Raw genomic sequence first — 27884 nt, 5'->3', positions numbered from 1 at the left:
ACATTTCTTACGTAACTAGTGGGATACTGGAGTCGTGCTAGTTAGTGTAAGAAAAACATGAAACTAACAAAAATTATTATTTATTTTGAAAAAAACTCTGAGAAATCACAATGGCACTTTTAGTTATGAACTGAACAAGTTATTTCGGGGTTCTTTTCAGAATGTGAAGTTACCTCTTAAGGATAGGATTCACTAATGAAATTTTTATACAAAGTTTTACATTTTTATTGACTTGGCAGAATGGCTGAGAACCACGCCTACTCAACTTGAATAATTATCTGTTAGAATGTTGTTAGGTATGATTGATGCTGTCGCGTGTGAAATGCAGTGAAGTGTACTGTTGTGGAGGAAATATGGGGCTCGCAAGAGCTGTAGCGCCCGATACCGTAAGCTGCAATGACTGCTGTCTGCGCCGCTCGTTGCTGACAAATAAGGTAACTCTCATTCTATCTGGATTGACCTTTGCCAATCAAATTCTCCCTACGCCTTGATGAAGTCAAGGATTCCTATTCGCCCCTAGTCTAACTATTGGCGTGGTACACCGGTCAGATAACCAGTCCACTGTGATGCCACTCAAAAACTCGCTCGCAGGCGTTTAACTGTAACTCTGTCTGTTGACACCGCACAATAAGTGTGCTGGCCAACACAGTAAACAACGCTCAATCGCAAGGACTCAATATAGAGTCGCTCTCCGATTCGCTCTCGACAGAGGTGCTCTCCCAGTGAAGTACTGAGGAGAGACTTGTTCCTCGCTTTTTGAGTACACGTACGAGTGCATACACTCTTGTTTCGTGTTCTCGTTCCAAGAGCGACAACGGAACGGCCCCTCTCCATGCCAGACATGAAGGGGTATATCTTTTTGTCTCTTCTATTACTCCTTCAGCTCAAGGCGTCAGAAATATCGTCTGTCAATCAGCATTGCTCTTCTAAAACGGGAGAATGACGTTTCGTTTAAGGCGACCAATCCTGAAATCTGCATCATCGGCGTTTGGCGTTTGCTGTTTCCCTGTCTAAACCTCTGAAACTGCGTGCTATGTTTGTAAAGAATGCGTAGGTTGGGCACTCCCACCAATGTAGTGGAATTTGCTCTTAAGGCGAACATGGGGTCGTTCTCCCCTTTCACTCGGGCAAATGCTGTCCGCTCCACAGGTGGTCATCGGCCGTCATAGATAGGCTGAATCGTATTCTGAAGTGACCGGCCTCACAGGCGCGGTCTGCCTTACCCGAACTTAAAGCTCCAGTGACCGTCGTGTCTGGAATGTGTGTGTGTATGCAAGCCTCGAGTATTTCAATTTCAGTGCGCATTTGCGATTTACTAGTTATTTGCACATCGTTTACATGAATTCATACAACATTGACTTAAGCTTATCGAGTTTGGGTTAGAATGAAGCATCTTGGTATGTGGAATATGATTGCAAGGGCGGAATATGTAAGCAATGAAGGTCAGGACACCACGACATCTTACATTTTGTGCAGTATAACTAATTACCAGAATCTCTCCTTTAATGTCGTTGATGCTATCTCCTTGTGCTTTTATCCCTTGTTCCAATAAATTTTCAGTATGTCAAATGTACTCAGTCAAACAGAAGAATTTATAATCCTTTGCTATTAATGTAGTATTGTGCACTCATTTCATAATTACTTTTTATTTCAGTTCTTTGCATTTCTTTCTCATAAAATTATTGTAATTACTTTGCATTTGGATCATGTTTCTTATCATCTACTTCACTCTCCCCAATATTTCCAGTACATAACTACCGTTGCAATGATTCTTCCACACACTCAAGGAATGAAGCCAACTCATTCAGTCTGTTTTGTAACATTACTGTTTGATCTGCACTATGTCTTGCGTTTCTGATTGTGTTAGTTATCTGACCAATCTATTTTTATCCATTTACATAATTATTATAATTTCGAAAAATCTGAAACGGTATTTTCTCCCCTATAATTGAATTTATCTTATAGGCATCTCAGGTGTTGGAACAGTTGTTGATCACGGTCTTACACATGGGCGTATGCAGAAATTTTAGGACGAAAGAAGACGCTAGAATTGCCATTTGTAATATAAATTAAATGAACAGTTTAGACATCTGTCATGCTACACGATCAAAATTTTTTAGGCGACACAAAAAACTTATGACAACCCACAGATAAGATGATTATCTACGCAATATTTATATTTCTTTCATGTGGATTACCTTAACACAGCCCACGCAAAATACTGTAGCTGGTTTATGCGCGGACGCCAGGTCGTAGTGGGGAGAGGGGTAGTGGTGGGGTCTACGGGCAGGCGCCAGAGGGGAAGCGCAGAGCACTGGAGGGCAAGTGGAGTGCTAAACTGAAGCCTACACTCACATTCATTGCAAGCGTTAAGTGGGGCCCCTCCACGCCCAAACCTGCATGGTTACCACCTGAAAAGAGCTACTGTGACCTCTACTTTGGTCAGTGTCGAAAAGTAATTCCGCTGAAAATGGCATGACATATTTTCATCTGGTGTGTCTACCATTTGTAATTTTCAGAAAAGTGTCATGAGTGGCGAATTGTCAGTACAACCTAGACATTTCTCTGGTTTTAATATTAAAATCTGCTTCTTTTGCCAAAACACAGCGGAGTTTACGCAGTCGCACCTGACTAACATGTTGTGCACACGCAACTGCGAGAGAATCGTGAAAAAAAATGGTTTACTAACCTTATTAAGGGAAGAACTGAGGAAAAGTAAGGTCCGTTGCTTATGAAAAAGCACATCATTGCACAAAAACACGTGTAATATTTTCACTTACTTTGTTACCAAAACCTATAGCGCCTCTCATTTCACCAGCTATGGATGGCCATTAAAAATTACATTCTTTCCCAGAAGAAGTTATTGCAATAACACGGTAGATAATGAAGATTTACATAATAACAATATGGGGAAACAGTCTCCTCTTTGCTTTCTATCGTCTGCCAAAATCTCATTTCGATACCTGAAACCGATTATGAAATACGAGGAATGTTGTAGATATTTTACTGTGCCTTTATAGGTGGCGCGCCACGGTCGCAAATGAGTGTGTTACATCAGATCAAGTTCCTCGAGAACAGTGACAGATAGATACCTCTACCCAAGGCTAAGGAAAAATTCAGTTTGTTATCTAAATACCGTACACGTCATCTGACTTTATTCGATTACATTCAATTATCCTTGTTTTGCTTTTGTTGATGTTCATCTTAGATCATCCATCCAACAGACTGTCCATTCCGTTCAGCTGCTATTCGAAGTCCTTTGCTGTCTGTGGCCGACTTCCAAACACGTCGCCAAACCTTCCTTTCTTCTCCGTGAACTGTAATTTATTAATTAAATGGTGTATTCTCGTATGTGGTGAGGCCGAGGCCGACGGCAGTTCAGCATCTAGGCCTCGGACGTTGCTACTCCTGCCTCGGCGTGTCCCGCTGACGTAGGTCTCACGTAATCGCGGTGTCTCTTGGTGGTGGCACGCCTTGGAGGCGAACAGCGCACAATACGCCACAGCGGTCTGCAAGGCATATATAAGACAAAAAATGCCTACCACAGTTGTCAGATTGGTTACAGGTGCTATCATGGCAGATTATAAAGATTTAAGTGAGTTTTATTGTGGTGTTACAGTCAGTGCACGAACAACGGGATACAGCATCTCTGAGGTAGCGATGAAGCAGGCATTTTTCCCGTACGACCATTTCATGAGTGTACCGTGAATATCAGGAAACCGGTAAAACATAAAATCTCCGACATCCCAGCTGCTGGAAAAAGATCATGCAAGAACGGGACCAACGATGACTGAAGAAAGTGGTCCAAATTGGCAGAAGTGCAACCCTTCAGATTATAATGCTGGGTCATCAACAAGTGTCATTGAAACATCATCGATATGGCCTTTCGGAGGTGAAGGCCCACTCGTGTACTTATGATGACTGCACGACACAAAGCTTTACGCCTCGCCTGGACCCGTCAACACCGACAGTGTACTGCTGATGGCTGGAAACATGTTGCCTGGTCGGACGAGTGTCGTTTCAAATTGTACCGAGCGGATGGACGTGTACGGGTATGGAGACAATATCACGAATTCGTGGACCCTGGATGTCAGCATGGGACTGTTTAAGGAAGTGGAGGCTCTGTAATGGTGTGGGGCGTGTGTAATGGGACCTGTGATACGTCTAGATAAGATTCTGACATGTCACATGGATCCATTCGTGTCCACTGTGCTTTCCGACGGACTTGGGCAACTCCAGCAGGACAATGAGACATCCCACACGTCCAGCTATAGAGTGGCTCCAGGAACACTCTACTGAGTTTAAACACTTCCGCTGGCCACCAAACTCCCCAGACATGAACATTATTGAGCAAACCTGGCGTGTCTTGCAACGTGCTGTTCAGAAGAGATCTCCACCCCCTCGTAGACTTATGGATTTAAGGACAGCCCTACGGGGGGCAGTTGCGTACGAGCTCTCATTGCTGACGTCCCAGTAACTCACTGAGAATGTGGGTACTTCGGTAAAAACGTGTGTCTAGTGTTAAGTAAATCTTTTTCTGTCGTCTGCATCTCGACTACATTTTTACTATTTTTAATGGGTCGGTGGCTGCGGTTGAGGTGTTGGTAGATGATTTTTAATAAGCTGCACCCAAAACTGATATTCATTGGTGAAATGACGGATAAAAGGAAAGCACTCAACTACCTGGATTTATAAGCACATTTCAAGGAGGATTGTATTCGGTTTGGCATACATACCGGAAACCAACCAAAAGTTACTGTGATACAAGACTCGCCCTGTCATCTATTCCGCTAGATGCATGCTTTTTCCAAAACTATTGTCCAAGGCATTAGTGCGATATCAATAAGCCCAACGTCCACTGAAACAGAGTTGTTAAATCTTAAGCACATTGCTGCCTGTAAGTGCTATAACCAAGTAATAGCTGCCAACCTATGCAGAGAAAAGGCTTCACAGAATGAGTATATCCCAGTCGCTTCGCAGGATACTAACCCCACGTTCGTGAGGATGCCTTTCGTAGGAAATCTTTCGTATGTTAGCCGTTTTAAGGAACATGGTGTAGACGCTATTTTCGCTTTGACCAACAGCCTAGAGAATCATTATATGTGTAATGAACAGACGTATGGACGGAAATTCGCAGGATCCGGCGTCTACAACATCAGTTGCAGTGTATGTGACGCTTCATATGTAGAACAAACGGGCAGGAGTTTTAAGACTAGATTTCACGAGTATTTACTGAATAGAAAAAAATCAGTTTACCGACGATTAGCGATTTAAAAGTATTCCACTCGGCCAAAAAGGCAAATATGCTGAACTCATTAGAAGAGATGGAAATTGCTATACACACATACATTATGTGATAAAAAGTATCCGGACACCTGGCTGAAAATGACATACAAGTTCGTGGCGCCCTCCATCGGTAATGCTGGAATTCAGTACTGTGTTGGCCCTCCCTTAGCCTCGATGACGACTTCCACTCTCGCAGGCATACGTTCAATCAGGTTCTGGACTGTTTCTTGGGGAACGGCAGCCCATTCTTCACGGAGTGCTGCAGTGAGGAGAGGTATCGATGTCGGTCGGTGAGGCTTGGCACGAAGTTGGCGTTCCAAAACATCCCGAAGGTGTTCTGTAGGATTCAGGTCGGGCCGTGTACCTCCTTCCTGGTGGAATGACTGGAACTGATCGGCTGTCGGACCCCCTCCGTCTAACAGGCGCTCCTCATGTATGGTTGTTTACATCTGTGGGCGGGTTCAGTAACAGCTCTGAACAGTCAAAGGGACTGTGTGTGAGGTACAATATCCACAGTCAACGTCTTTCTTCAGTAGTTCTGGGAATCGGGGTGATGCAAAAACTTTTCTTTATGTGTGTATGTAAACGTTCGATATGTGTTTGTAGGAATTAATATCAGTCTCCAGACAGCAGGAAACAGGTTTTAAATGTGGAACGCGCATCACCCTCGTTATGTGACTAATGTGACAGGAACCGTAATACGGAAGCGTAGGGTGGTTCACCAGTGTGTCTCACCTGCTTACTATTCTTTTGGCATTGTATTCGCAGACATCTGAAAGCGGCCAAGCGTCGAGACTGGCCAGTAATGGAAACATTTACATACTGCAATAAAGGTACTTTGCATAATAAAGCTGGTGACCTGTTGTACTTCTACATCCACATACATACTCCGCAATCCACCATACGGTGCGTGGCGGAGGGTACCTCGTGCCACAACTAGCATCTTCTCTCCCTGTTCCACTCCCAAACAGAACGAGGTAAAAATGACTGCCTATATGCCTCTGTACGAGCCCTAATCGCTCTTATCTTATCTTTGTGGTCTTTCCGCGAAATATAAGCTGGCGGCAGTAAAACTGTACTGCAGTCAGCCTCAAATGCTGGTTCTCTAAATTTTCTCAGTAGCGATTCACGAAAAGAACGCCTCCTTTTCTCTAGAGACTCCCACCCGAGTTCCTGAAGCATTTCCGTAACACTTGCGTGTTGATCAGACCTACCAGTAACAAATCTAGCAGCCCGCTTCTGAATTGCTTCTATGTCCTCCCTCAATCCGACCTGATAGGGATCCCAAACGCTCGCGCAGTACTCAAGAATAGGTCGTATTAGTGTTTTATAAGCGGTCTCCTTTATAGACGAACCACATCTTCCCAGAATTCTACCAACGAACCGGAGACGACAATCCACCTTCCCCACAACTCCCATTACATGCTTGTCCCACTTCATATCGCTCTGCCATGTTACGCCCAAATATTTAATCGACGTGACTGCGTCAAGCGCTACACTGCCAATGGAGTATTCTAAGATTACTGGATTCTTTTTCCTGTTCATCTGCATTAATTTACATTTATCTATATTTAAAGTTAGCTGCCATTCTTTACACCAGTCATAAATCCTGTCCAAGTCATCTTGTATCCTCCTACAGTCACTGAACGACGACGCCTTCCCATACATCACAGCATCGTCAGCAAACAGCCGCACATTGCTATCCACCCTATCCAAAAGGTCATTTATATAGATAGAAAACAACGGCGGACCTACCACACTTCCCTGTGTGGGAACTACCTGGAAGTAGTTCCGCCATTTAGAAGTTGTGTATAACACTACAGTCGATGCAAGTATTTTCAGACAATGGTCTCGTAAATTGTAGTACATTAAAAATCATCTAGAAATATTTCTTGTATTTAAGAAAATGGGCAGAATAACAGTAGTTCTAACTGATTTTTAGTACACTCTACAACAGAACTAGCATTCACATCTTCTGCCTCATTACACAATATTGAAGGTCACTGATGTTGATGCAATGTAGGGAACACAATCATTGAGTTAATAAATTAATAGGGAATGATATCTGGGCAGAATATCAATGCGAGGAGCAAATTGAAAAAGTAGGAGAAATGGTATGCAAAGCTAATTGCTTTTACGTTAAATATACATCTCTCTACAAAAAATGCAAATGAAGTAGTACATAGCGGCAATTTAAAAAAATTTTCAAATGTGTGTGAATTCCTAAGGGACAAAACTGCTGGGCTCATCATTCCCTAGGCTTACACACTAACTTATGCTAAGAACAACACATACACCCCTGCGCGAGGGAGGACTCGAATCTCCGGCGGGGGCGGCTGCGCTGTCCGTGACATGGCGGCTGAGGCCGCGCGGCTTTCCGCGCGGCGGGCAGTTTCATTTTTGTAAATAAAAGTGTAGTGTACATGACTCTACTTCGATGGTTGAAAATTAATTATTGTCATCCACTGATATATGTCTTGACGCTATCAAAGTTAGGCACCGAATCCCCATTCATCATGCCAGAGAGAGCAATGGCAGAGAGAGCCTTCATTGTTAATTGTAGGGATTATTTATTGTTCATCTCTTAGCACATTATAATTTGGGAAAGTAATATCTGAAAGCATTGAAGTGTAGTCTCCTCTGGAAATGAAAACATTGGCAGCAAACTGTAGAGACTTCTGATGAGAGCAGAAGAACACGTCCGTCCACTACGACACGTGTCCACACTAACACATAAAATCCTGTTGTGTGAGATGAAGAGATTAGTGTTGTTAAACTTGTGACGAGTTAATCCTAACGCGCCGTTCTACTTTGTTTTATTCTCAACAGAAAGAAAACTGAACCAGGGTGTCGTTTATGTTGGAGCATTTGGCAGCACTGGTGACAGGCAAGACTAAAATACATCTTACTCGGCCTAAGCTGTAGCTGAAATTCTGAAAGGTGATCCCATTTTTATGACGTACGCACTTCTATATCGTTCATTGATGCAAATATAGAGTATGACGCGCGATAAAAAATATAAACAAATGCAAGTAGCGACATAACGGTAGTAAGACATGGGGCGTACGCTTCTAATAATGAACTCTTTGTGTTTCATTTTTATTGGGAAGGGTAAAAGTATATACCGTCACCGAGTCACTGAAGCGAAAAGCGTTGAAACTTTATATTGTATATTTTGTACAGTGACTGAAATGAGAAGTGTTATAACATGAAGCACCTGTCCAGTTCGATCAAACGTTTTGGACATCTTCACCACATCACAGTAATAAGTGAGCAAAACTATTATACCATTCCGGACTGATGTCCAGTGACAGAACAGCCATATCTATAGACCACGCTTATTCACTTCATGAACATTGCTGATGACATACTGGGATGGTAGTGTGTGTGAATTTCACTTTCATCCCAGACATGTACCACGTCAGCCACACAGGGGACAGAGCAGGCCAGTCTAGCATCCGTAAATTCTTCAAGCTATGAGAGATGTGAACCGTATTCTGGGATCTTGCGTTATCCTGCTGGAATTTGCAATTTGGTAACCAGGTTATGAAGGGTGTGACATTACGGTTTTCTAGCCTTACTCCACTAATTACGAATTCAATTCTGCTGCCAATCCAGCAGCCTCCCCCCCTCCCCCACACAGAATGTCTCAAGGGGCAGGCTGTATCAAAATTAAGTAACTTACTTTGGTTCAGATATGCACACCTTCTCATGGGTGAGTCCTTCTTCAGTCCTTTAGCAAAGGTGTTTAGCTGGGAAGTTTACTAGTGATTGCCGATAATTTCTCGTACTATATAAATTATGTAACACGACCATCCCAGTATAATGCTCCTGTCACTTTGGAAATACGTTCTGTCTGGACACGTCAGATGTCTATCCTCGCGTGTTAATGAAGAATTTAAATGTTTCAATAAGTGCCTTGTATTCTGTTACTGGTCTGTTTAATTCGTATCAAACTTGCGTACTGTCAATGGATAATTTAAGTTGTCCAGGAAAAATGGTGCAAAGGCAGTTGCGTAAGTCTGCAGGAATTTCTTTAATATAAGGAGGCAGAAGACTTTTGCTGTCAGTCATATACCAAAAGCAGTTGGACTGGACTTCCAGCATTAGGTTGACATTAGCGTTATCCTTGGAAGCCGAAAAGCAAAAACGAATGCTTAGCAATATCAGAAAAGGGAAGTCTTGTCTTCTTTCATTTAAAGGGTTTTGCTGGCTTTAAGCCAAAAATGAAAATGTAGATAACTCCTCTTTAACATACGTTTAGTCATTAAAATGTGAAATAATAATACACTGTTGGTATCTAAACTTTTATATTTCTCTATGAATGATTTGTTCTTTTTGCCTCTCTTTGCATCCTTTAAAATGATATCCTAAGTAATTTTTGTGGGCATTTTCTTTTTCAGACATTGCACGAAACGAGTAATTATCATGAAGGGTATCGCTTTAATTACGGTACGACTTTTGGATATATATATGACGGAGACACTACCGAAGCAAGTGTTATTAAGAGTCTCTTTCCCAGTACGGTAGAAACTGTACTCAGAAGCTCTGGTCAAAACTTACTCATTACAATTGGACAAGTATGGAATTCATATCCCTTCAGACAACGTGTTTCATATATGACAGGTACGTAATTTACTGTATCTCAGCGACTGTAGACTGTTTAGGTACACTACTATCCTCAAACAGATACATTCTCTCACTGAATGTGTATGCATAGACTATTAAAAACAAAATACATCCTTACATTTTGTAGCAACGGAAAGTGATATCCTGTTCATGAAAAGAATAAAAATGGAATTATGTCTGTATAAATATGTTATCTTCGCATAAACTACATGTGATGAAGGTATGTTCTACTCATCAGTTTTCTTCCTCTTTACTTGAGTGCTGTAAGAAAAAGACAATACTCCCTGTTTACAAGCTAGGGTTTAGCCTTCTTATAAGAACGAAAGATACGTCGTTAATTGAAGTAAACAAATCAAACATGTCACTTTCAAGACACGTAGGTGAGATCTGCAAATCTTAAAAAATGGAAAAATACTTCCACACATTGCTGTAGGTGATGAGAGGTACATGAGATGAATGAGAGATTAAACAGCACTATAGAAAAATTTGCATTACCTCCATGTAACATCTACAACTGTGCTTTTGTGTTGAAATTTAAGCTCCCTTTATGTTTAGCAAGTATTTTATTTTTATGAATAGCCCATTCGTTTTCTCCAAAAATGGCCATTGATTCTGTTTCTAATCGTATGTTTGTCGCAAGTGAATTTAAACCATCCACTTCCCTCAAATATGTTTCTACACTGCTTGCAAATAAATTCGACTTGTTGAGTGCCACACTTCCCAGCTATAGATGTGTTCTTCTTGCAACCAAACGTAGTGCTGTCCTGAAATTTGTTGTACAAGTTTTACTGCCAACGTTACATACTGTTCCACTGGTTAGGAGGTATAGTGACCGTGATAGAGGGCACTATTTACAGCACAACTGTTTATTATTCACCTGCTTTCGAAATGAATGCAGTGTACGAGGGTGGTTTGAAAAGTTGTCGGAACGGAATAGAAAAAAGTACTTACATCACTGAAACTATTTTATTTTTCAATGTACTCTCCTTTTACATTAATGCACTTGGTCCACCGATGTTCCAGTGCCTTGAACCCATCTCGAAAATGAGTTTCCTCAAGGTCTGAAAAATAGTTGTCAACTCAGGCTATCAATTCTTCGTTTGAAGTGAACCTTCGTCCACCAAAAAAAAAATTTCAGTTTTGAGAAGAGATGGAACTCTGACGGAGCCGTATCAGGTGAATAAGCCTGGTGTGGCGACATTTCATACCTTAGTTCGCGTAATTTTGCCATGGTGACGGCACATGTGTGCGGGCACGCATTGACTTGATGGAAGATGACTTTGTTCCTCGCTAAACCTGGCCTTTTTCGCTTATTGTTTGATGCAATTTGTCCGTTAGGTTTGCGTAGTATTCTCCAGTAATTGTTTGCTCAGTGGGGAGACAATCTACAAACAGAATCCCTTTTGCATTCCAGAACACTGAAGCCATGACCTTTCCCGCTGAAGGAATTGTCTTTGCTTTCTTTGGTGGCAGAGAATCAGCATGTTTCCACTGCTTTGACTGTTGTTTCGTCTCTGGGGTATAGTGGTGCACCCAGGTTTCATCTGAGGTCACAGAACGGCGAAAAAATTCTTCTTCGTTGCTCCTAAAACGGGACAAACGTTGTTCCGATATGTTCATTCTTGTGCGTTTCCGATCCAGCGTTAACAGTCGCGGCATCCATCTTGTAGGTAATTTTTTTTATTTCCAATTATTCAGATAAAATGTGATATACCTGAGCCGTGTGTCGGCTCTCAACATATATCGCGCTGTAAAGATTGTTCTGAGTCCTTCCATCCCATTGTTAATTGATTGTTTCATATTTATCGTTACGCTGCGTACGATTCTGTTGAGATTCCCCTCTGGCCGCGTGTCTGGTCTTATCGATCTTCGAGTCGTTGCTTCCTGTTAGCCTTGTGTAAGGGGATTAGATCGTTGGGGGGATGGCCGGTTGGTTGCCTAGCGGTGACGAGTCAAAAATGGTTCAAATGGCTGTGAGCACTACGGGACTTAACATCAATGGTCATCAGTCCCCTAGAACTTAGAACTACTTAAACCTAACTAACCTAAGTACATCACACACATCCATTCCCGAGGCTGGATTCGGACCTGCGACCGTAGCAGTCGCGCGGCTCTGGACTGAGCGCCTAGAACCGCTAGACCACCGCGGCCGGCTGGTGACGAGTCAGTCGGTCGGGTTTTTAAAATCGGGAATTGGAGAATGTCGTAGTTGAGACCGCGGCGTGGCGTGGCGGTGGAGAGCTAGCTGTTGTTCCGAGAATCCGCGTGGTCTATCCTGGCGGTGCGAGACGTATGGGACGAGTTGACGGGGCAAGGCTGTAAGCTCTTGCTGTGAACACCTGTGGGCCACGGCTGTGGTTCCGAGTCACTACTTGGTAGGAGAGGCAACGGACGTCTTTAAATTGTCCGTCTGGAGGCGGGAATGACGGACTAGTAACTCGCCTAACCTGAGGAGTGGTATTTCACCGCCGTGGGTGCAGAGAAGACGAGGGCTCCGGTGACAGAGCGCGTGGCTGCGTGACTGTGTGCCCGGTTGGGTTCGCTGGCGACGTGGACACGGTCGGGTGTGAGGAAACTTTGCGTCGGAGTTCACCTGCTGTTTCTCTGCTAAACTGCAAGTTAAGTTGGTTAAAGGTTTAAATGTTAATTGAAGAATTTTGGTTTGTGCAACCAGCGTCTCTCCTGCCTTGTGGCCTCCTGCGTTCGGGTTTCCTGTCCCTGTCGCCGGTGTAATTATAGACAGTGATCTTTTGGCTTCTTATTAGTAGTGCCTGGGAGGAAGTGTATTTTTGGGCAGGGATTGTGGTTCCTGATTTGATTCCTCCTGCTCCACTGGTCACGCATGAGGTCTATGTGATTGCTGAATGCGAGGCGTTGTGGGTCTGTTAGTCCACTTCTAGCCTGAGCATCCTTTGGGAGACAATGGTGGCCGCCCTTACACCCTGTTGGTTAATTATTTCTATCCCAGGACATTTTGGTGGCTGGACATGGTATTAAAGTTGTTAGTTATCGTAAAATGTTAAATGGTCGTGTTTTACTTTGATTGTTTTTGGCCACTGTTTAGAAAGGTTAAGTTTCCCTTTGGTATTAAAGTTGTTAGTTATTGTAAAATCTTAAATGGTCGTGTTTTACTCTGATTGTTTTTGGCCACTGTTTAGGAAGGTTAAGTTTCCCTTTCATTGGTAGGTTTTTAAAATTACGTGGCATTAAAATTGGTAGTTATTGTAAAAGGTGAATGTATCTTTACTTTGATTGTTTCAATCTACTTGGCATCCTTGGAAAATGCTAGTTCTGCCTCCCTGTCAGCGAGCCCTTATAATTTAATATCTTGTTGTGCCAAAGTTTAAAAGAAGTTGGCTCCCTACGTGTTTTTTTTTTGTTTCATTACTTGGAAAGTTAATTTTGTTATTAAATGCTTTATCAAAGTCTGTTTTAAGTAAAATGGCTTTGCTATTAACGGTAAAGTAAAGTTTTTAGTTTCATTACTTGGAAAATTTTGATTTGTTATCAATTATTTTATCAAAGTGGGTTTTAAGTATAATGGCTTAGCCTTAACTGTAAAGTAAATTGTTTTGAAAATGCAGTCATGCCTACTAGCTTTTTTGGATCTGTTACTCGTCAAGTGATAAGGAAATGACTTTGAATGGTTGAAGCAATCAATAAAGAAATTGTAAGTTGTAACTCTACAATAACCAACTAATTTTGGCCCCGTTTCCCAACTGGGGGTTTTCCTTCATTTATCGTAACACCCGTCTCAATACCCTTTCAGATTACATCTGGCAGGTGTGAGCAATTTCACGCACTTTCAATCGGCGATCCTCCGTTACCATTTCGTGCACTTTTGCAATGATTTCTGGAGTAGTGAGACATGTTGGCCGACCACTGCGCGGATCATCGTCTAAGCTCTCCCGACCAAATTTAAATTCGTTTGTGTACTTAGCGACATTTGAATATGTTGGAGCAGAGTCCCACAGTGTATTCTGGAAATCGGCACGAATGTCCTTAGCTTTCATACCTTTGTTTAAAAAGTACTTAATCACGCTCGAATCTCGATTTTTTCCATCTTCGCAAATCACTACGCGGGAACCACAACAGAGCCACGTCACCGTCACAGCTCTCTTCCGTGGCACGTGTTTACGGGCAGTAGTCCAGTGAATGTCACGTGAACAACTCGTTGCGCTAGCGCTGACCTCTCGTGGTGATTCCGAGAACTTTTCAAACCACCCTCGTATTACTTCTGGTTATACGCTACACATAGGCAGGTAGGTAATCTTGATGGAAGCTCTGCTACACGTGCAGATGTATAAAACAATGTTGTGTTGTACTGGCTGACACAGGATCTTAGTACATGGCATTTGGGTGAATATTCATGTAGTTCTCTACATACTGTACTAAATAGTGTTACGTTCTTCTAATGCAAATGAACACATTTCACTCATAGTGAATTAACAATGCTTCTGTGTCCTTGTTATGCTATGTTATGTTAACTGGGGACCTACAAACGACGCAGAGGCTCCGTCCCTGCCGCAGCCGCAGTGGTCCACAACCCCACGACAACTACCGCAGTCCACTTCGCCTCTTCCGCCGCCCCACACCGAACAAAGGGTTATTGTGTGGTTCGATCCCCGGTGGACCCCCCAGGGAACGTCTCACACCAGACGAGTGTAACCCCTACTTTGCGTGGTAGAGTAATGGTGGTGTACGCGTACGTGGAGAACTTGTTTGCGCAGCGATCGCCGACATAGTGTAGCTGAGGCGGAACAAGGGGAACCAGCCCGCATTCGCCGAGTCTGGTGGTAAACCACCTAAAAACCATCCACAGACTGGCCGGCTCGCCGGACCTCGACACAAATCCGCCAGGCGGATAAAGAATTATTAATATTCTTGACCAAAGTGACTCAGAATAAAAAATCCTGTGCAAGAGTACACTTTCATTAGCAAAACCTTAGCATCGGATCTGAGAAAGAAAAAACACTAAAGCTTGAGTAACCGTGAAATTACCAGAGTAATATAGGAACAAAATCTTTTAATTACTTACTAAAATTACATCCTACAGTGGAGATCAATAAAACAATTGTGCCAAAGGCGTCGTCAATAGTGAAGACATCATCTCCATTTGTACAACATGATTATGGGCACAGGGTAATTGCGAACAGTTTAGCACCAGTACTTCGCCTATGAACTATCGTGACGATAGTGTGAAAGCACTAGGGCAGATGGTTTCGCCGAGAGAGGGCACTTGTGAAATGTGCCAGATATTAAAATCCATGGATACATACACAAGCGCATCAAAATTATTAAAAGTTGTGCTAATTCAATCCTTCTGTCTTAATAAATAAAACATAACAGACTATTTAAAAACATTTATGTAAAATAGAAATTTGGAACAAATTTACCTGTGCCCTAGTGCCAAACAGATGAAGCTTGCGCCATGGAACACATCTCACGAGAGAAGGCACCAGTGTAATGCGCGAGAATCTCGCGTAACGTAAGCGGTAAAATACGTACTAGCGAAAACATTTTGGTTGTTTTCACTAGTATGTATTTTACCGCTTACGTTACACAGCCATCGTGGATTTACCGTTGCCCAAGAGTGCATATTTTACCCAGTTTACATTACCTCTGTTGGTGAATGACGCTTCGTCGCTAAATAGAACGCGTGCAAAAAAATCTGTCATCGTTCCGTAATTTCTCTTGTAATTTCGACTGTACACGACGTTCGAAGTCGTCGAGATGCAATTCCTGTTACATAGAAATATGGTATAGGTGCAATCGATGTTGATGTAGCAGTCTCAACACCGACGTTTTTGAGATTCCTGATTATCGAGCAATTTGTCTGCTAATGATGTGCGGATTAGCCGCGACAGCAGCTAAAACATCTACTTGGGCATCATTATTTGTTCCAGGTCATGGTTGAGGTTTCACATGTGGCTGAACACTTCCTGTTTCCTTCAATAACGTAACTATCCGGCGAACGGTCCGGACACTGGGATGATGTCGAGCAGTATACATGGCACATACCTGTTGGGCATTTTGATCACAATAGCCATACATCAACCCGATATCGACCTTTTCCGCAATTGGTAAACGGTCCATTGTAACACGGGTAATGTATCACGAAGCAAATACCGTCCCCACTGGCGGAATGTTACGTCATACCACCTATTACACGTTTGTGACTATTACAGCGCCAACTATCACAAAGCGTAAAAGTGGTCCAACTAAAACATTGGTATTTCTTTACGTACTGCACGAATATGTAATAAAAATGGGGGTTCCTATTTAAAAAGAACGCAGTTGATATCCGTTGATCCTATGGCAGCGCCATCTAGCGGGCCAACCATAGCACCATCTGGTTTCCCCCTTCAAGCTAGACGAGTTTCGTTCATTGTAGTTTTTTCGTTTGATACTTATTTCGTGAGATTCTCGGCCCTGTCACTATCACTGGACCACTCTGTATATATATATGTGTATGTGTGGGTGTGTGTGTTTGTGTGTGTGTGTGTGTGTGTGTGTGTGTGTGTGTGTGTGTGTGTGTATCAGAATACGGTGCTGCAGACAGCAGCGCCCATATAAGACAACAAGTGTCTGTCGCAGTTGTTAGATCGGTTACTGCTGCTACAATGGCATTTTATGAAGATTTAAGTGAGTTTGAACGAAGTGTTATAGTCGACGCACGAGCGATGGGACACAGCATCTCCGAGGTAGCGATGAAGTGAGGATTTTCCCTTAACGACCATTGCAAGAGTGTACTGTGAATATCAGAAATCCCGTAAAACATTAAATGTCCGACAGCAATGCGGCCGGAAAAAGAATCTGTAAATAACGGCACCAACCAGAGCGGAAAAGAATCGTCCAACGTGGCACAAGTGCATCCCTGCCCCAAATAGCTGCAGATTTCAATGTTGCGCCGTCAATAAGTGTCAGAGAGCGAACTATTCAACGAAATAACAACGATACGGGCTTTCGGAGCCGAAGGCACACTCGTATACAGATGTTGGGACGAGTCTCGTTTCAAATCGTATCGAGCGAATACACAATATCGTGTGCAGTTTGATTGATATGGGACCCCTGATATCCCTCAATACGAGGGTGGCCGAGCGGTTCTAGGCGCTACAGTATGGAACTGCGCCACCGCTACGGTCGCAGGTTCGAATCCTGCCTCGGGCGTGGATGTGTGTGCTGTCCTTAGGTTAGTTAGGTTTAAGTAGTTGTAAGTTCTAGGGGACTGATGACCTTAGATGTTAAGTCCCATGGTGCTCAGAGGCATTTGAACCATTTTGAACTTTGACACGTGACACGTACGTAAGCATCCTGTCTGATGACCTGCGTCTGTTCATGTCCATTGTGCATTCCAACGAACTTGGGCAATTCAAGCAGGACAATGCAAAAGTGTGGCTCCAGGAGCACTCTTCTAAATGTAAACACTTCCGCTGCACACCCAACTCCGCAGGATGCCTTACAACGAGCTGTTCAGAAGAGAGCTCCATCCGCTCATACACTTACGGATTTATGGGCAGTCCTGCAGGATTCATAGTGTGAATTCACTCGCGGCTGTGGGTAAGCCATGTCTCCGCAATGTCCTTTCTTTCAGGAGTGCTTGTTCTGCAAGGTTCGCAGGAGAGCTTCTGTTAAGTTAGGAAGGTGGGAGGCGAGGTACTGGCAGAAGTAAAGCTGTGAGGCGGGAGAGTGAGTGGTGCTTGGGAAGCTCACTTGGTAGAGCACTTGCCCTCGAAAGGCAAGGGTCCCGAGTTCGAGTCTGGGCCCGCCACACAGTTTTAATCTACCAGGAAGTTTCAAAAACGCCTTTATTTTAATCATTGCCAGTCCAATTCACGTATCATGTCTGTGACACTATCTCCCCTGTTTATCGATAATACAAAAGGAGTTGCCCTTCTTTGTACTTTTTCAATGTCATCCGTCAGACCCACCTGATGCGGATCCCACACCGCACAGCAGTAATCCAGAATAGGGGGGACAACCGTAGTGTAAGCAGTCTCTTTGGTAGACCTGTTGCACTTTCTAAGTGTTCTGCCAGTGAATCACAGTCTTTGGTTTGCTCTACCCACAATATTATCTATGTGACTGTTCCAATTTAGGATATTTGTAATAGTTATCCCTAAGTATTCAGTCGAATTACAGCCCTCAGATTTGTGTGACTTACCACATAACCGAAATTTAATTGATTTCTTTTAGTATTCATGAGAATAACTTTGCACTTTTCTTTATTCAGGGTCAAGAGGCACTTATCGCACTGTACAGATATCTAAATAATTTTGCACGTGGTTTTGATCATCTGATGACTGTACAAGACGGTAAATGACAGCATCATATGCAAACAATCTAAGACGGCTACTCAGACATCAGCCGAGTCCATGCCACGTCGGGTTGCAGCACTTATGTGTGCTCGCGGGCGCCCTACACGATATTAGGCAGTTGTAGCCGTTTGTTTGGCTCTTTAGTGTATGTCCATAGAAATGCAGTGTCTTAGGTAGCGCGCTCACCTGAACAAATTTTATTTCATGATCATCTTCAAAAACATATTCCGGTACAGCCATTCTGTCGGTGTGTCCCAGGCGAATATCAACACTTCTTTTTGTTGTTCCAACATAAACCTTACCGCAACTACATGGAATCCTTATGCAAGTAACGATCGCTATGTGTATCTTTTCCACCCTCCTATATATCTTCTGACCTGAGGTGCCATCTTCAATGTTATTACTGTAAGATCCAAAAATTAAGCAGTCCATTACTCTATGTCTCCATAGTACACTGTGTATTCGGATAAATACTATTTAAATGCTACAAGAAACCATTCAGTTCCTCTTCACAGTGAGTCCATATCACAAAAGTATCATCCACATGCCGATACCACTTCAAAGAACTTTTACTGGCTGACTGCAGCGGCTGCTGTTCAAAAAATTCCATAAAAAGATTGACAACAACCGGACTTCGAGGGCTTCCCATTGCCACCCCTTCAATACGTTGGTAGAACTCACTGTTATACTGAAAATAAGTCGTGGATAGGGTGTGTCGAAACAAGGCTACTATACAAGTAGGAAACGTGTGAGCTGTGGAAGAAGGAGCTTCGTCAATCGAAACCATGGTGAACAGGGATACCACAGCGAAACTGCAATGATTATCACTTGGGCTGATAGTAATCTCCTTCAGGTTTTGGATAAACTGCATAGAATTTTTAATGTGATGATCAGTTTTTCCGACAAACAGTTCTAACAATGCCTAGGAGCCAATGGTCGGCTCACCGCAGAAAATGTTGCCTGCAGCTGTCACCGAAACGTCAGGCGGAAGATTTTCTACCGTTCGGCCACGGCCTCTTGGCACGGAAGTTTCAATTAACGACGTAATGAAGCTCTTCAGACATGTTCAGGATATGTACGTGGAAATCCGTGGAGAATAAGAAGAAATGGGCCGGTATTCACACGAAAACTGTTGGAAAAAATGTTAAAAATCATTCAGCAGACAAGATCGCACAAAATGTTTTTAATTCGAGACTACCGATTTCAGGAGTCTTATCTGTCATCTCCATGTCTTAAACATTATTTGTATTGAAACATATTCATTTTGTGTTGATAGTCATGCTCAAGAAGTTTCAACGTAAAATCAACGTCTTTTACTACAAAAAATGTTTAAGACTTGAAGATGAGAACTAAGACTCCTGAAAGCGGTTATCTTGGATTAAACAAATTTTTACGATCTTGGCGTTTGAATGGTTTTTAACAATTAAAACAGATCGCCCTTCGATGCTCTCATTATTGGAAAAATGTAGGAAGCCTCAATCCGAGGTTGAGTTTGACACATTCTGCTGCCTTTATTACGTCTTCTCCGCGATGGAGACAACAAGAGTGAGGTAATATACAGTAGCTCCAGACGTATACAGATGTCACACAGCCTGTCAGTTCTCCCTTAGCTCACACGCTTGAGAGAAAACACCAAAGAACTTCTCAGACATACCACTAACAGCGTAATAGTCAGGTTAGTTCATACGGAAATGTTACAGGGACGTTCAGTATGTGTAAACCGATATCTGTAGAAAACAAGAAAGACGGTATGTTGAAACTTCCTGGCAGATTAAAATTGCGTGCCGCACCGAGCCTCGAACTCGCGAGCTTGGCCTTTCGCGGGCAAGTGCTCTACCAACTGAGCTACGCAAGCACGACTCACGCCCAGTCCTCACAGTTTTACTTCTGCCAGTACCTCGTCTCCTACCTTCCAGACTTCAAGACTTCAAGACGGTATGTTATTACACAAAATCTGTGGGGCAAAAGTTTTTAACGTATGTTCATGCAGACAGAAGGAGTAGGATAACAGAACGCTGGTCACGTAAAAAGGACATAGAGGCAGTCAGCTCGCCTTACTAGGAAGACTTGTGAAAAAACAACCAAGGGCCTGTGGTAGACGTTAATAATGTTGTGACAGTTCAACGTCACTGAAATGAAAAAGTTGCAGCGGCGGTCACCATATATAAGTGAAATTCTCTAAGGCAGAAGAAAACTTGACATTTCACTTACAAAACTTATCTGAGTGCCAAACGTGGCCCGGGTAGTAGTTATTTCAGTTCTATTAGTCGATCTCCTTCCCCCCAATTTCTCTGACCATCTTCCCACCCTGTCTCTGTCTATCTCCTCCTCTTTCCTTGCTATATCGATCCCTTTATGACCCTCTGTTTGTGCCGTCAATGACATCATTTTGTAGATACATTCAACAGTATATGTGCATACTGTCTGTGAATACGTTACACATAGAGGTATTATCAAATAAATTGTAAATTCAGACGTCATGTACGATTCGGTACTTTCTCACGCATCTATGATTTTATGACGTCATATGTCCTAACTTTGTGCCGTATAATGTCACCATTTAGCACGTATATTCGGTGCTATACGCAAAAACTATCTGGAAAATGTGTCACGAATATACGTAGTAGTACAGCAGTAATCAGTTAAAACGTCCTGCCTGATGCCGCAGTTTTACTGTGTGAGCAGCGAAAGCGTAGTGAGAGGTACACTGTTTTCCTTTCGTCATTTCGTGGGGATTTTCGTACACGTTTGAAATTGTGTGTAAAATTTGTTGAAAATCGGTAAGCGATCCCGTACTAGACATTGCCTATAGTACCATAGTATACATTGTACAGGGGATGGGCAAAGTAATGTGAACACTTTACTTAGTTGGGCGATGGTTTATTAATAAGGGTTGGACCCCCATTTGCCCATAATAGAGATGTGATTCTTCTTGAAGTACTGTCATATAATGATTGCATAGTCTCTAGTGGAATGTTGTGTCACTCTTCGATCATAACCTCTTGTAACACCTGTAGTGACGAGGGGGGCGGAAATCTGCTCCATGGTCTGCTCTCCAATACCGCTCACAAGGGTTCCATAATGTTCAAGTCCGGGGACTGTGCTTCCCAGGGAAGACGCTGCAGTTCTATTGCATGCTCCGCGATTCCACTGTCCTGGCTGGGTGAATGGGTGTGTAGTTGTCCCTAAATATGGCATCATTGTTGAGGAACAACCTGTGAATCACGGGATGCGACTTATCACCTAAAATGTTCACATAATCGTTGGCTGTAACACGGAGTTTGAGAGTAATGATGGGAACAGCAGAATGGAATGATATGGCAGCTCACAACATCACACTTCCACCTACATGCTTAGCCGTTAGAATTAAGGAATCTGGATTGTAGACTTCTTTTTGTGTTCTCCAGACCCTATGTCGGAAGTAACGAAAACGTTGACTCGTCGGACCATATGACGAGCTTCCACTGATCAGCGGTCCAGGATATATGCTCGTGACACCATGTTTTACTCTTCTGGTCCAGTGAGTTATTAATAATAAATGTAAAAATCATGCACGATGCATCTTAGTGTCTACGATGTCATACGTCCTGAAATGGGTCGCGAACAGAATTACAGATAAATGATTAGTAAATTAAAACGTAATGTCTGATGCGGAAATGGAAACTTTTTTGCTTTCGTCATTACGTGTGAGGGATCAGCGGGAATAACTTTCGTATGTCGCCAAGAACTCTTGTTCTCAAACAATGGATGAATGCAATCTGTGTATCTGCGCTTTGCGACCTACACTCGCCTTTGATGGGTATAGGTGGCTCTTACGCCCACAGCGATTCTTTCCAGACAGTAAATGATACACTATGTGATGAAAAGTATCAGGACGCCTTGGTGAAAACCACTTGCAAGTTCGTGGCGCCCTCCATCGGTAATGCTGGAGTTCAATATTGTGTTGGTCCACCCTTAGCCTTGTTGACAGCTTCCACTCTCGCAGGCATACGTTCAGTCAGGTTCTGGAAGGTTTCTTGGGGAATGGCAGCCCATTCTTCACGGGGTGCTGCAATGAGAAAAGGTATCGATGTCGGTCGGTGAGGTTTGGCACAAAGTCGGCGTTCCAAAACATCCCAAAGGTGTTCTATAGGAATCAGGGAAGAACTCTGGCAGGCCAGTCCATTACACGGGTGTTATTGTTGTGTAACCACTCCGCTACAGGCCGTGCATTATGAACAGGTGCTCGATCATGTTGAACGTTGCAATCGCCATCCCCTAATTTCTCTTCAACAGTGCGAAGCCAAAAGGGGCTTAAAAAACTCAATGTAGGCCTCTGCTGTGATAGTGTCACGCAAAACAAGTAGGGGAGCAAGCCCCCTCCATGGAAAACACGACCACACCATCGCCTAAGAATTTTACTGTTGGCACTAAACACGCTGGCACATGACGTTCACTATCCATTCGCCATACCCTGCCACCGGACCGCCAGTTTGTGTACCGTGATTTGTTACTCCACACAACGTTTACCACTGCTCAATCGTCGGATGTTCACGCTCTTTACACTAAGGGAGGCGTCGTATGGCATTTAGCGGCATGATGTGTGGCTTATGAGTAGCCACTAGATCATGAGATCCAAGTTTTCTCATCTCCCGCTTAACTGTCATAGTACTTGCAGTGGATCCTCATGCAGTTTGGAATTCCTGTTGATAGCCTGGATAGATGTCTGCCTATTACGCATTACAACCCTCTTCGACTGTCGGCGGTCTTTGTCAGTCAACTGACGAGGTCGGCCTGTTTGCTTTTGTGCTGTACGTGTCTCTTCACGTTTGCACTTGACTATCACATCAGAAAAAAGTGGACGTAGGGATGTTTAGGAGTGTGGAAATCTCAGGTACAGACGTATGACACAAGTGACACCCAATCACCTGACCACGTTCAAGGTCCGTGAGTTATGCAGAGCGCCACATTTTTGCTCTCTCACGATCTGAAACGAGTACTGAGGTCGCTGATATGGAGTACCTGGCAGTAGGCGGCAGCACAACGCACCTAATATGAAAAAAGTTTGTTTTGAGCGGCTGTCCGGATACTTTTGATGATCTAATGTATGTGTACCAAGTTTGGTTGAAATTGGTCCAGTGGTTCCGGAGAAGATGGGGAAAATGCACATACATACACATGTAGATAAATTTGTATAGTATGTGTGAATATCTTTATTGTGACAGGATTTTTCTGGAATACGGTGTCCCTAGCTACGCTAAAGTTACCAGTGAAAATTCCATAATGAATCCTCAGGTAGTTTTTGAGATTAGAGTTCAGGAAGATAGACGGACAGGAAGGTCTTAGTAAAACTTTAAATCGCAATTCTTTTTCGTAATCTGATGATGAACTAAAGTCTGTACGGTACCCAAAAATTTGCTGAAACGACTTAGGAAAATCACATGAAAATTTGTCTAGTAGTTTTGTAGATTAGTGTGTTCAAAGACAAACAGATAGACACGACGGTTTTATAGATTTGTTAGTGGTATACAGGGTGAGTTATGTAAGACCGTAACACCCCATTTATGAACGGCTAGACAAATCGAAGAGCGTTTTTCGGCAAATGTGAGACCGTCGAGGAGAAAGCATTTATTTCGGTCAATGTTTATCGATTTGCTGTTAACGGAGAATTAGAAGCAAGTACTTCTTTTTTAATTCGGCATTTCCTGTCGGAAAGGACACAGTTCATAACAACTGCCTGGATTCCTGGAGGAGAACGGAAGCGATATCTGGCGTTTCCCAAGGCACGATGTTCTTAGCGTATACAAATGAGTTAGCAGACTTTCTCAGCAACCGTCTTAGATTACTTGCAAATGATACTGTCACTTACTGTCTAGTAAAATCATCAGAAGATCAAAACTGACTTAAAAATAATTTAGGCAAGATATCTATATGGTGCTAAATGTGGCAGTTGACTCCAAAAAATAAAAGGCGTGATGTGGCCCAAGTGAGCACTAAAAGTAATCTACTAATCACAAAAATGTAAAGGCTATCAGTTCAGCTAAATACCTAGGAATTACGTCTACTAACAACTTAAATCGAAAGTGTCATACAGACAGTGCTGTGAAGAAATCGAACGAAACATTGCGTTTTATTGGCAGAACACTTGGAAGATTGAAAAATATCCAATAAAGAGGCTGCCTATAGAGGAAAGGTACCTAATTTGTGACACACTTTGGTAAACCCATTTGAAAGACCTAAAAGTAAGTGCAATTGTATTTTTTATGATGGTAATAATATCTTGCACTATTTAATTTTACCACACAATTATCGTATTTGCAATAATAAACAATCTTTCAGAGTAGTTATTAAATCTTCACAAACAAGGCATTTCGTAGAAATGAGACCAAGGTTTCCTAATATGAGACAGTAACAATATTTAGCTTTAATTATTCTATTACAGAATAATGACATACGAATATAGAATTTTTAAATGTTCATTCATTTGTGTTATCCTTCACTCATTTCACACTTCTTAGGATTATATTTACGACATCCGGGGCAAATAAAATTGTCTCCTGTGACACCGCAATCTTCATGATCCCAGCGATAACATTTCATGCACTGTGCACATTTCTACCCATGTTTGTCTTCAGAAAAGCGCCCAGTACCGAACAGACACTCCGCGTCATCATCACTGCTGTCTAAATCCCCACTGTCATCAGCATTCTTCTGCTTTAGGTCTACGATTTGAAGATTTTCCACTCTTCTCCTCAAATAACTTTCTGGCTGCTTTCTTAGCTTCAACTTCTGATTTCTTCTGTTTAGATTCTTGAAATTGCTTCACATAAGGAGTCGACGTTATATTTGACTATCTCCAGGTGGGTTTGCGATGTGTGGGAGGGGCCTGATGTCTGCCGGGCTGACAGCTTGACCATCACCATCAGTAGTTTCATTTTCGGTTTTGGCATCTCTTTCTTGAAGAGCGGCAGCATAGCGATGAATTGAAAATTCATGTCCCTCGAAGATGTTAGTGTTGCATGGGATGAGACCTGTTTTCCTGAAGGCATTCACAGATGCTTCCATTGCTGCTGCTCGGTTGTAAGCTGCCCCAAATATACTGGCTATTAATAATGGGATGATAAAACGACCTGGGTTACTTGCCAACCACGTTTCCATCTCTTGGGCATAGTAGGGTTTCAAAGGCCCCATAAATCTGACGTCAAGTGGCTGCATTTTATGCGTCGAGTGAGGTGGCAAACATACAATATGAACATTGTTTTCCCGTGCTTTGTCTAACACATCGAGATTCTTTGTGTGGGAATAATTACCATCAAGAATCAAAATTTCAGGTCCATTTGAAGATGGCTTGACATGACTCACCAAATGATCAAACCATTGAGTAAAAATGAGTTTGTATCCAGCCACTTGGATGACAAGCTGATATTGATCCTGCAGGTGCACCGTCCATCAATTCCTGCTTCATATTCTTCCTTGACAAGACTATTAGTGGTGGAACACAAGTGCCAGCTGCGTTCATACACGTTACAACTGTGGTGAGATTTCCCCTTTCTTCTGAAGTCAAGGCAGCAACTTGTCTCTTCCCTTTCATAGCAATAACCTTGCTGTGTTTGTGCTGCACAGACGTCACCCCAGTTTCGTCAACATTGAAGACTCGATGCTGGTTATGGTTGACTTCAGATAGCACAGATTCGTAAATATCAAAAAATCTCCCCACATTTTCTGGAGTTAAAGCTTTCGCTCTTGCTGCTGCAAGACCCTGAGGAGTTTCCATTGATAAAATGGGATGTCTGTTAAGGAAAGCTCGGAACCATTTATTTCCTGCTGAAGCCTTTTCTGAATTGAAGGGATTCTTCAGCCTATTTGTGACAGCTAACAGGAAGGCCATGCTTCGTATGTCCTTACATTTAAGAGCATAAAATCGCTCTTCCATTGCAAGGCAGTATTTCACTTGCCAACATTTTACTACAATAGATGATAAAATATTGTTATGTCGTGATAGTATTGCGTACATTACATATAACAAATCGTGAGAGAACGACTCCCCCCAATATCCGATAGATATCGTAATATGCGACACTGTGGCGTATTTGGATCCCCATACTATCGCATATTAGGAATTTCGCCATGTTACACAAAGAATCACGCACTTGCTAAGAACGTTCGTTGGAAAATGAACTTAATTGTCAATTATTGTAGGTAATAGCGTCACAAGTAACATCAATAAAAGAGTGCAGTAATATCCACTCACCATTAAGCTGAAATATTGTCTTAACACAGATGTCGCAAAAACTCCAAACACGAGAAATTTTGTATCAACCTCTAGGTACTGTGTCCGGCTCAACGAAGGCATCCTACTCGCTGTGTCGCCGTCTGGCACGCAGTAGACATGTTTAAGAAACTCTCCGCCAGAGTGCAACCCCTAACATGAGCACAGTTGGGGTGTCTCATATTAGGGAACTATCGCATAGTAGGCACCTTTCCTCTACTACGCTTGTGCGTGCCCAGGGTACTACTGTGCGATATGGAATCCTTACCAGACGGGACTGACGGGGGACATCGAAAAAGTTCAAAGAAGTGCAGCTCGTTTCGTAGTACAGGCGAGGGAGTGTCACGGGCAAGATTAGTGGGCTCGGGTGTCAGTCATGAAAGCAAAGGTATTTTCGTCACGAGAAATTTCAGTCATCGACTCTCTGCAACGAACGCGAAAATATATTTTTGACTCACACCTACATTTGAAGAGACGGCCGTCGTAATAAAGTAAGAGAAATCAGGTCTTGCTCGCAAATATTTAAGTGTTTGTTTTTTCCGCGCGCCGCTAGACGGTGGAACGGTGGAGGAATAGTCTGTAGGCCGTTCGATGTACTCCCTAGCAGAGTAGTCACGTAGATCTAAATGTGGATTTAGAGGTTCTAGCAAGGAATAGAACTGTACAATAAATATCCGAAGGAAACTGAGTCGAATACCAAAACGAACTGATTTTAAAAAGGCAGTTACAAAGTACCGGTTGAGTAACGTATTCCGCACAGTAAAGAATTTATTGGCTTGCGCAGAGTAGAGGTATGGTAGAAATTGTGTAAGGTCCGTTTAAAAATGTTTGCGATTACATCGAATAAATGCCTGAAATGGGAATGCATACTTTATTCGAATCGTCGTGTAGCGTGTTATAACTGGTGTGCTTACTCTGTGTTATTGTTTGAAAAAGCTTTATACGAACTGATTGGGCAATGCAGCTCACAATACCAATAAAAAAATACAGTCACTGCAAAATACATTCAGCCCCTTAGGCACTGAATCACCTGGCCCTGTTCAAAACTCAATAACTTTTGTCTCTGCGCACATAACAAATAAACTGAACTGACTTACCTCTAAAGCAGCAACGGAGTAATGCGATATATTCTGATCCCTCATAAAAAAATTATAAATATGGTAGCTACAGGTTCAGCAGTGTGCAGTACTGGCCATGGATCCTTTAAATGCACGTGAAATTCTTTTGGTTGCTAAATGAAAACATTTAAGGAATATCCAACTTCTTTAAAAAAACATATGACCTACCCAGGTGGTACTGATTGTGGTGAATGAATAACACAGATTTTTTTAGCAAAATTATATTGGAAGTTAAGTTTGTCTTTTCAAAAACATCTGATTACTGAAGTTACATTACTGACAACT

General features: G+C 42.6%; 1 protein-coding gene across 4 annotated transcripts in view; it reads left to right on the top strand.

Annotated features, from left to right (window-relative positions):
• Positions 1–27884, top strand: part of LOC126426407 (tenascin-like) — a 562410-nt gene that overhangs the window by 154105 nt on the left and 380421 nt on the right. For all 4 annotated transcript variants that reach the window (XM_050088324.1, XM_050088323.1, XM_050088325.1 and 1 more), the window contains exon 7: positions 9690–9912. In XM_050088324.1, coding sequence (XP_049944281.1) covers positions 9690–9912 — 223 coding nt within the window. The remainder of the gene's footprint in view (positions 1–9689; positions 9913–27884) is intronic.

Source organism: Schistocerca serialis, chromosome 11, assembly GCF_023864345.2.
Source record: "Schistocerca serialis cubense isolate TAMUIC-IGC-003099 chromosome 11, iqSchSeri2.2, whole genome shotgun sequence".
In the NCBI taxonomy this organism is placed as follows: Eukaryota; Metazoa; Arthropoda; class Insecta; order Orthoptera; family Acrididae; genus Schistocerca; species Schistocerca serialis.
This window is presented reverse-complemented; position numbering and strand designations above follow the sequence as displayed.